Source organism: Takifugu rubripes, chromosome 9, assembly GCF_901000725.2.
Source record: "Takifugu rubripes chromosome 9, fTakRub1.2, whole genome shotgun sequence".
NCBI lineage: Eukaryota > Metazoa > Chordata > Actinopteri > Tetraodontiformes > Tetraodontidae > Takifugu > Takifugu rubripes.
The window spans coordinates 5,930,599-5,940,313 of NC_042293.1; the positions used below are offsets into that span (position 1 = coordinate 5,930,599).

Here is a 9,715-nt window from a genome sequence, read left to right on the forward strand (position 1 = left end):
AGTTGAACAGTTCAGGCAGATGAGGAGAAAATGTTGTGACTCCTACTCTGGCCCCACCTCCTCCTGGGCAATCAGCTCAACCACCACCACCTGGGCCCTCTCCTTCAGCTGCACCCAATCCGCCCAAACGACTCTGCACCCATAAAAGGCCCCTATGCACTCAGGCCAGTGCTTGATCTTACTGATGTTTTTGGCAACACTTCCCGTCGACCCAGCATCTCTCCAGGCTCCCCAGCGACTCCCTGCGACTCCCAGCGTCTCCCCCAGCTCCTCTGCAACCTTCCTAGCCCCTCTTCCTCTGTTACTTTTAATTCCTGTGTCTGTCTGCCTTCTTTGGGGTTCCGCCACACTTGACCGCCAGTCCTCTCGAGCTCAACAGAAAATTCTTCAATGAGGAACATCAACGTCAGTTTCATTAACCTGTTTCTCTCTTCAGAAACTCTAAGAACCAGAAGGAACACAGGAAACACATCTGAAGATGGTTCACAAACACGTCCTTCCAGGCCAGTTTTACCTCCACAGGTGATGGTGCCAAGTTCACCAGATCTGTCAGTAATTAGGCTCAGACTTCCATAGGTGAACCATGTTGTCACAGGAGAGTAACACTGTCACAGGTGAACCACTCTCTCACACAGGAGTCATGCTGTCACGGGTGAAACATCTTGTCAGAGGTGTGGGCCCTGAAGTCGCTGTTATTCTGTGTTCAGGAAATGGTCCCAATGCGTTAAGATAAATTTTGATAGGTAATTAAGCTATAGATCCAGGTCATGCAGGTGTGTGAAGAGCCGAAGCTCCAGGTTCACTTAATCGTGGCTCAACAAAAGTAAATCTTAAATATTTTTAAATCAAATATGAAGAAGAGTTATTGTTACTAATGAAATGTGAAAGAATTAAAGGTACTGTAAAAACAGCTGATCAGGTCCTCGTGGACCTTCTGACCTCCGTCATTGTTTGTGCTGTTAGAACTTGAGATGACAAAAGGTTCAGAACAGCTGATCTGAGTAAACAAGAGGCCCAACCAGGATGTCCCGGATCAGACCCTGCTCAGGTGGATGTCAGAGCCTAAGCCCAGACATCCATCAAAACAATAAAGGTCCTGGGGTGTTTATAAACCACCAGGGACATGTCACCGAGCACAGACACTTTGGTCTCGGTCAGGTAAGAACATACCACAACATTTTCGCTGAAGGCTGATTTTACATTTCTGAACAAACTTCCTGTCCAGACTGGACCCGCCTCTCACCTGAAGGTTAGTTGGTGGTTCGTATGGACCTGAGATGTAATTCTTGTATTTTCTGTTTTTCTAGCACTGTCATGAAGGTCACACAGATCCTGTTCTGCATCCTTTTCTCTTTCATCACGCCCATCTCAACCATCGAAACAAGACCCCCGGCTGAGCCACTGCTGATTCATGACCATCCCTTCGTAGCCATATGGAGCGCCCCAACCTCCAACTGTAGGAAACATGAGATCCTGCTGGATCTTGCTGCCTTCTCCGCAGTGACCACGCCCGCCTTAGAGCCCGATCAGTTCCTGATCACTTATTATGAACCCCGACTGGGCCTCTACCCCAGAATCCACAGTCAAACTGGAATGTCCTTCGAAGGCGGTATCCCTCAAAATGGCTCCCTAGAAGAGCATCTCAAAAAAGTGAAGAATCAGATTCCAGAAACTTTGACCAAAGATTCTTCAGGACTGGTTGTCATTGACTGGGAGTCCTGGCGCCCCCTATGGGACAGAAACTGGGGTTCTAAAAAAATTTATAGGGATAGATCCATTGATCATGCAAGGAAGATCAACCAGTCACTGGCTCAACAGGACCTTATCAAACTGGCCAAGAGGCAGTTTGAAGAAGCTGGTCGCAAATTCATGGTGAAGACGATCAGTCTTGGCATTATTGAACGTCCCTGTCGCCTCTGGGGCTTCTACTTATTCCCCGACTGCTACAATTATGGCTGGGAGGAGCCAGGCTACACTGGAAGGTGTTCTGAGAAGACTAAATGGCAGAACGACCAGCTGTTGTGGCTCTGGGAGAAGAGCAAGGCCCTCTTTCCCTCAGTCTACATATCCCAGTCTCTGGGGAACTCCACATTTGCAAAGCTGTATGTTCGTAACCGTGTGCAGGAGGCCATGAGGGTGGCTGAGCTGCCTCATCGCCCACACACAGTTCCAGTCTACGTGTACTCCAGACCACTGTTCCGGGATCAGTCCAGCACATTCCTGAGTCAGGTGAGACACTTCATCTGTTCTACAAATGACAGGAAAGAAAGGCTAAAGTCTGACTCTGAGCTCTTGGGTCCTGTGTCAGATGGACCTGGTCAGCACCGTGGGAGAGATTGCAGCCGTGGGAGCTTCAGGTGTGGTCATGTGGGGCTCCAGCACCGATTACGACTCAAAGGTAAACAGGTCTGTCCGTATTGGAGCCATCTGCTCTGTCACAACCAATCTTGATCAATATTCAAGTTGGTGTCCTGCAAAAGTTCTCCATACAGCTATCACGAATCCACCTGATACTGTGCAGCTCTGTGGTGATGTAGCGGGTACAGGTGTGGTGGAGGTTTTCTGGTTTCTCTGTGACCACACCACAATAACAGATCCTCCGTCCAGCCAATCAATCAGTAACTGCAGAAACCCTTAATGTCTCGTCATCGTGAACGACAATAGGGTCAAATATCTGAGCAGCTCAGACCAGTGGGTTCAGTGTTCTAGTCTGACCGGATTCAACAGAAACTAGTTCGAGTCTGAAGATAAACAAATGTTTAAAGGGAACCTGTGTTGTCTGAGTGGATGGAGTTTTTAATGCTGTCACTGGTTGGAAATTAATACATTTTAAACTTGTAACAAGATGTGCAACTGACCTTAACCTGTCATTAACCTTTGACCTGAATGGCACCCCATCCCCCAGGGGGAGTGTGAGTCTTTATCCAGGTACCTGAAATCCACCTTAAATCCATACATTGCCAATGTGACGGCAGCTGCCATGCTGTGCAGCAGAGTCCTCTGCCAGGGGAAAGGTCGCTGCACCCGGAAGAACTACGACTCCACCCACTACCTGCACCTCAACCCCTCCCACTTCAACATCAGCCAGGTGAAGGGGACGTATGTGGCAAGAGGCATCCCATCGGTTGCTGACGTGGACACACTGTCCGAACACTTTACATGTCAGTGCTACGTGGATCAGAACTGTGAAGCCAAACCGGTTTATCTGGACCAGGTCCAACAGTTTGAGGTCTAATGAGGCAATGCGCTCAATAATCCTATAAATGCTGAAGGTGATCAGGTGCCTTGATGGTTAAACAAAAGTAAATAATGAATAAATTAATGTTTCATTCCCTTTTCTTGTTGTAAATGAGACTATGACGCCATACGTTGCCGTGGCAACCGTTACTCTGACCGATAACCAGGGGAGCCAGCATACTCTGCCTTCTGCTGCTGACGGCATTCTCTCTGACTTTGACTGAGGCTGCTTTTGTTTCGGCTCTAGTTTTCTTCTCAATTCAGTTCAGCTGAAACTTCTGAATGGACTTACCTAATGAATCTTTAACGTTTGATGGAAAAAAGAACTTTATGGTTTCCCTGAAGAAAAAAGATGTGAAAAGGTTCGATTGCGTGTCATTTTGAGTAGATTTTCTGTTTTAGAGGTCCAGAACCTGCAGACATGGGTCAGACCTCACATCCACCTTTCAGAATCTTCAACGCTGCTTTCATAACAACCTTGCGGCTGAAGAAGACATTCATGAAGGTGATAAAGGGTTGTCTTCTGTCGGATGACCAGTAGGGGGAGACCCTTGACTGGAGCTCTGTAGCGGCTGCTAAAATTAAACATAGACAGAAATGTCAAACACATGTTTAGGAAATTAAACATAGATTTAGAATGTGTGCTATTTTTAGGGAGTTTAGAATTATGATTAAATTTGATTGAACTATGATGGATTCCTACCTAAAACTTTCTATTACTGCTTCTAAATTTAATACAATATTAAAAGTTATAATTCACAGCCTTTTATAATGTGTGTGTGTGTGTGTGTGTGTGTGTGTGTGTGTGTGTGTGTGTGTGTGTGTGTGTGTGTGTGTGTGTGTGTGTGTGTGTGTGTGTGTGTGTCACATCCAGTCACAGAAATAAAATGAAATATCCACAACCAACAGAAGAAACAGAACCATCTGAAACAACAGAACCATTAGAACCAACAGAACTCACATCTTTAGCTCTGTAACTCAGTAACCAAACTTTAGATGTAAAAAAATTTTAGAAACATGAACATATTAAAGCTGAGTTGGCATGGCAACGGGCTCTGAGACGTTAGACAACATGTTGGTGATCTGAGTTCTGGTCTATTTTGTTCTGGTCTAATTAGTGAATCCACTGTTGGTAATTACAAAAGAATGTGCAGTAATTATCCTGGAGCCCAACACAAAGTCTGTCTTTGTATCATTGAGGCTTCAAAAGGGGTCAGAACACAAAAGCATCATCAGCTGATGGTCTGACCCGGTCAGTTACAGAGAACAGGACCTTTCAGGTCCCTGACCTGAACCCCACCACAGGGAACTGGATCCAGAACCACCAGGAAAACTGATGAGGACAACAGCAACAGACAGCTCCAATGCTATTTTAATTATTGATTTCTTATTTATTTCAACAGATTTTCAAACGAATGAACAGATTGAAACAGAAAAAAATGCAACTGTGATTATAACTGATGAACAAAAGAAAGAATCTGACCATGAGCATCTTTTAATTGTCAGTATTAAGCTACAAATTTGCTCTTTTGGAAGACTTTAAGTTATTTGTTCTGTGTTGCTGTAGCTTCCACTGCACAGCTGAGAGCCACACTCCGTCAGTTGCCATGACGACAGTAGGCCCAGACAATGGTGCGCTGTTCCTGATGATGAAAGGATAGAAAGAGGAGAAAGAGTGACGCAGCTTAAGTGAAGGAATTCTGACTCGTCCGCCATCATTATACTTTTGTGAATGAGTAAGAGCTGATCTCAGATCAGCGTCTCCATTCAGAGAGGATGCAGGATGTCCACATTCTCTGTCCCTGCTTCAACAGAAATCAGTGTTCACAGAACAGGCTCCACTCGCCCTCTCCAACTGGAAGTGAGATAACCTTCAAACATTTGTATCAATAAATGGATATTTCCCCTTCAGGAAGTGGCCCTGACCTTCAGAGGGCGGAGCCAAAAAAGGGGAACTCCACTGGTCAGAGGATGGATCAAAGGAGCCACGCCCCCTTCTCTTTGATCTAAAACAGGAAGAAACTTACACAAACGAGAGTGGAAGAAGATTTAATAACACCCACCGTGCACACCCAACATGCATGTGCATGTGGCACCTAAATATTCAACTAGACTGAAATTGTTGCATCATGTGACCAGAAAACTGAAGGACTGGCTGAAGATCCTGAGTCTCACTGGGGTCAAAGGTACCATGATGCTCCTGGTGTAACTCTTCTCTTGATGGAATCAGATTACAATAACCTTGGAGCAGTTTTAGTTTGGAACCTGATATGTCTACGTATCTGACTGATCAGCTTTTGCTCAGCCTCCCGCTGCTTCCTCAGCAGTGCGTCCCCACAATGGCATGAGTGGCTGAGTCGGACGCCTCCCTCTGGTCGGCACTTGGCGGCAACATCTCGAGGTGGTCGTCGGAAGCAGGGGGTGGGTTGCATTCCTCGCAGCAACAGCAGCAGCAGTTGAGGAAGGCTTGGCTGAACGGTTGACACAGGCTGAAGAGCAGCACTGGCGCCGCCGCCGACTTACAGAACAGCAGCAGCTGACTGACCACGTGCAGCACGTCAAGAGTCCGCTGTGGAACGCTGGCCGCCATGTATGTGCCGACAATGTTGCAGATGTTCTCTGGAACGATGCAGAAGCCATAGAGGATGGCCAAAGCCACCACCACGCAGTTCATCTGACTCTCCAGTTGGTTCTGCTTCTTGCTGGCACGGACACGGGCCCGCTTGGCACCACGGATCTTACGGGCCGTGAAAAGCGAGCTGCAGATGGTGAAGAGCGTTGGCAGGCAGAAGTAACAGCCGAAGTACCACCAAAGGCGGGCACTGTCATAGGTCAGGCCCAGCACATAGAGCGTGTCAGGGAGGTCAGTGGAGATTCGGACCACGCAGCGCTCGCACAGACTCACATTGGGCGGGCCGCTGTCTTCTGTGACCAGCTGCCGGATCAACAGCTCAGGCAGGGCCAGCAGCATGGCACCCACCCAGATCACACCCAGCTTGGCAGAAGTGGACACCCAGTTTTCAATCATTTCGTAGTACATCTGCACGTTGGTGGCAGCACGGAAGCGGTCGATGCACAGGGCGCAGAGAGTGAAGGTCGTGACCCCGAGAGAGGCGACCTGGAAGGAGAGGGAGGAGTTACAGGGGACTGTGATGACAAGGAGTCGGCATAGGACCCAATAGGACCCTTAACTTGGGGATGGCTACCCATGATGGCTTACCCAGAGGGACCCCTGGTGCCTGTGACTTCAGGCACCAGGGGTCCCTCTGGGTAACCAAATACTATACAGATACACATGTTTGTAATCCTATCTTTGTGAGGACTTTCGTAGACATAATCACGGGACCAAAAGTGATATTTTACTATCAAAAGCCCCGACCAAATGTCTCATGTTTTTTGGTCTACACAATACACAGACAACACATATGGTGGAGATGTTTGTCCCCTGACTCAGTGTGTGTGTGTGTGTGTGTGTGTGTGTGTGTGTGTGTGTGTGTGTGTGTGTGTGCGCGCGCGCGCGCGCGCGTAATCCCAGAGAATCTTCAGTAATCCTCATTTTCTCTGACTGGACACAAAGCGTCTCGAGCCTGATCAGATTATGGTGGGTTCACATGAACCCTGATTTTAATCCCTCCCTGCACTCTTTGTTTCACTTCTCTTTATCACTCTTCTGAGTGGGAAATCAAAGATCGCTGTCATGGAAAACCTGTTTCAAATTTAAAGATTCTTGTCTCCATGGTAACGACGAATAACCTGTGGGACTTTAATCAGATGCGCGGTGTTGCTGATAAACAACACCTGTGCTGTGACGTCACGCTTACCTCCAGGTAGGGGATGATCTTGCACGAGAGCTCTCCCAGCAGCCAGGTCTTGGTCAGCTGGTGGAACAGAACCAGCGGCAGGCAGAAAAAGATGACGCTGAAGTCCCAGAGCGCCAGACTGGCCAGCAGAGAGTTGGAGATGCTCCTCATGTAGAAGTTGTGACACACGATACACATGACGGACACGTTCCCGATCACACCCACAATGAAGATGACGGCCGACACCATCAGCACCGCGTACGCGCCCATAGCCTCTGCGCTGAGCGGATAAAACGGATTCTTCAGCAGTTTCCGTCTGGTCCGTGAGTCCAACGGCAGGAGCGGGGTGGGATCGGGGTAGTCCGGTACTTCGTAGTCCTGCTCCTCCTCCCCGTAGTCGCTAATGTTGAGGCCGGTGGGGGGTTCGGCCTCTTGTCCCTGGGCCATGGCCGCAGGCGCGGCGCCGACTGGCAGAGGCTCGCTGCGCTCCGTCCTGACTGGGTTCGGGCCGCGCTTCGCCTTCCACTCGAGGGTACAGAGGGGTCCGTGCGGGGTGCTCCGCTGCTCACCGGCTTTATTCACCAGTTTGCGGCGGACGCGCTGCGCTCGACTCTGCGCGTCCGTTTTACGCACACAGGGACGGGGCGTCTGCGGTCCGAACCGCTCCGCCGGTGCCAGGGTCACGCTCTTCAGCTCAGAAATCTGAAGTCCTGCACCGCGCGGCCCACCACTGTCCTTCCCGATGACCGTGAGCCATCTGTGGCCCTGCACATTCCTTTCGGCGGCGGAGGATTCATGAGGGCTGAAAGTGGTCTTTGTTTTCTGGTTGTGGAACTCTGCGGCCCCGCTGCAGAACCACACACACACGAACCCAGACAGTGGAAGAAGCATCTTGCGGTTCAGACTGGTCAAAGGAACAGAACCATATTTGGTTTGTACATTTCCCAAAACGTCAAAAACTTTAAACGAAATCAAATCCAAACTTGATCCATCCGGACTCGCACGTTCTCAGCACCGTTGAGGGTCCGGCAGCATGACGGAGGTAGAACCCAGTGGAGCTCCAAACGGATGGAAGGGAGTTAATCAGGGAGAAGACAGGGATCCGTCAGAGCCGGGAGAGGTCTGCCTCCGTCCGGCACAACAGGATTCGGAGGCCGCGGAGCTGAAGGAGAGGTCCCCACGGGAGGAGGAGGACCCCCGTGGGAGGAGGAGGACCCCTGGGGGAGGAGAGCCCGGGGAGGGGAGAAAGAAGAGAGAAAATCATCTGTCAAACACCACAGAAGAATGATTGATTACAGGTTTTATATAATTCACTCATGTTAAGACTTGAATGTAAATTCAAAATACTTCATCAAAATTAACCTGATTAAATTTCGACCAGCTTTATTTAAATACATCCGATATTAGATCAACAGAAAGATGTTAATTTAATCTATCGAAAATAAATCCACAATCTGAAAAGGGATTTAATAATAATGGTTAGTTGTCTGTGTAGATTCTCAATCATCCGGGTCATCGTATCCAAGGTAGTTTTCTCTGTCAACTGGACTGTGTTTCTTCTCTTTGAAGACGTTTCGCCTTCTATCCATAAGGCTTATTCAGTTCTGAACTCGCTGGAGAGAGAGCTGAAAAATGTAGCCCCTGTGGACCATTGGCATGTTAATGATCTGAGTGGTCACCTGAGAGTCATTGGCAGGGTCATTGGTCGGGTCGTTCACCTAGTTTCGCTTGAGGTGTCTCCCCTTTGTCTGCTGGCTCACTTGGTGGTGAGTCTCCGGGTCTCCTGGAATGGTGTGAATGTTTGTTTTGCTGTTGGAAGGAGTGGAGGACTGCATTGTACGTGGGTGACAGGAAGTGCCTCAGCCCACCACCTCTGTTTAAGGATGGTTTTTCCAATTTGACATGGATAGCTTCCTTGACACCCCTTTCAAACCAGCGGTCTTCTCTGGCCAGTATCCATACTTGGCTGTCCTCGAAGGAGTGCCCACTCTCCTTTAGGTGTAAGTGGACTGCTGAATCCTGACCTGAAGAGGTGGCATGTCTGTGCTGTGCCATTCCTCTGTGGAGAGGTTCTTTGGTTTCCCCAATGTACAGTTCCTTGCATTCCTCCTGGCACTGTACAGCATAAACAACATTACTTTGTTTGTGTCTTGGTGTCTTGTCCTTCGGGTGTACTAACCTCTGAGTGTTGCGAAATGTCTTCAAAGAGAAGAAACACAGTCCAGTTGACAGAGAAAACTACCTTGAATAATGGTTAGTGTTAGCTATGGGGCCCAAAGAGTCAGGGACCAAAGTCTCGAGTCAGCATTCAGAGTCCTGCTGCGTCCTCTACTGACCCGTCTGCATTAATACACAACTGTACTCTGGAACTTTTGATTTCAGAAATAATGATCTTAGATGTGTTGTGATTTTCAGGAATAATGATCTTAGATGTGTTGTGATTTTCAGGATCACTCCATTTAAAAGAATTTCAACAATAGCATGACTTCAAATTTCAAAGACGAGTTTTTGGTTTAGCAAAACTTAAAGGGGTGTCAAGGAAGCCACCCATGTCAAATTGGAAAAAACACATACAATGCAGTCCTCCACTCCTCCCAAGAAAACCAAACGTTCACACCATTTTAGGAGACCTGGTGACTCACCATGTGAGCCAGCAGACAATGGGGAGACACACCAAC

The 9,715-nt window shown here is 48.4% G+C and overlaps 2 protein-coding genes across 7 annotated transcripts; one reads left to right on the top strand and one right to left on the bottom strand.

Moving 5' to 3' along the window:
• The first annotated feature begins 287 nt into the window (after nucleotides 1–287).
• Nucleotides 288–3,329, top strand: spam1 (sperm adhesion molecule 1). 3 transcript variants are annotated; one of them, XM_003967256.3, is made up of 5 exons: nucleotides 288–823; nucleotides 964–1,158; nucleotides 1,308–2,229; nucleotides 2,309–2,398; nucleotides 2,906–3,329. In XM_003967256.3, exons 2-5 carry the CDS (start codon nucleotides 1,124–1,126, stop codon nucleotides 3,233–3,235), a joined length of 1,377 nt encoding a protein of 458 aa, XP_003967305.1. In that variant the 5' UTR covers nucleotides 288–823; nucleotides 964–1,123; the 3' UTR covers nucleotides 3,236–3,329. The 3 variants fall into 3 exon arrangements, with proteins under 3 accessions (XP_003967305.1, XP_029697726.1, XP_029697727.1); XM_029841866.1 differs by having other exon boundaries at nucleotides 964–2,229; XM_029841867.1 differs by having other exon boundaries at nucleotides 288–522; nucleotides 964–2,229.
• Nucleotides 3,330–4,719: 1,390 nt separating this feature from the next.
• On the bottom strand, nucleotides 4,720–8,565 carry gpr37a (G protein-coupled receptor 37a). Of its 4 annotated transcripts, none has more exons than XR_003889677.1 (3): nucleotides 7,059–8,564; nucleotides 5,164–6,355; nucleotides 4,720–4,880 (listed from the first exon to the last, which is right to left on the bottom strand). XR_003889677.1 is itself a non-coding variant. In XM_029842321.1 (3 exons), the coding sequence occupies exons 2-3, from the start codon at nucleotides 7,926–7,928 to the stop codon at nucleotides 5,558–5,560; spliced, it is 1,668 nt and encodes a 555-aa protein (XP_029698181.1). In that variant the 5' UTR covers nucleotides 7,929–7,941; nucleotides 8,042–8,565; the 3' UTR covers nucleotides 4,720–5,557. The 4 variants fall into 4 exon arrangements, 3 of the variants coding, with proteins under 3 accessions (XP_029698181.1, XP_029698180.1, XP_011605442.2); XM_029842321.1 differs by having other exon boundaries at nucleotides 4,720–6,355; nucleotides 7,059–7,941; nucleotides 8,042–8,565; XM_029842320.1 differs by having other exon boundaries at nucleotides 4,720–6,355; nucleotides 7,059–7,941; nucleotides 8,021–8,565.
• Nucleotides 8,566–9,715: the final 1,150 nt, after the last annotated feature.

Bases quoted from the DNA above. Each gene is read 5' to 3' on its own strand.
- gpr37a (XM_029842321.1), bottom strand. From the start codon at position 7,928: ATGCTTCTTCCACTGTCTGGGTTCGTGTGTGTGTGGTTCTGCAGCGGG. The intron at 6,356-7,058 runs GTAAGCGTGACG...CTCTCCTTCCAG, and splicing joins AGATCATCCCCTACCTGGAG to GTCGCCTCTCTCGGGGTCAC.
- spam1 (XM_029841866.1), top strand. From the start codon at position 1,267: ATGGACCTGAGATGTAATTCTTGTATTTTCTGTTTTTCTAGCACTGTC. The intron at 2,230-2,308 runs GTGAGACACTTC...GTCCTGTGTCAG, and splicing joins CCAGCACATTCCTGAGTCAG to ATGGACCTGGTCAGCACCGT. The intron at 2,399-2,905 runs GTAAACAGGTCT...CCCATCCCCCAG, and splicing joins GCACCGATTACGACTCAAAG to GGGGAGTGTGAGTCTTTATC.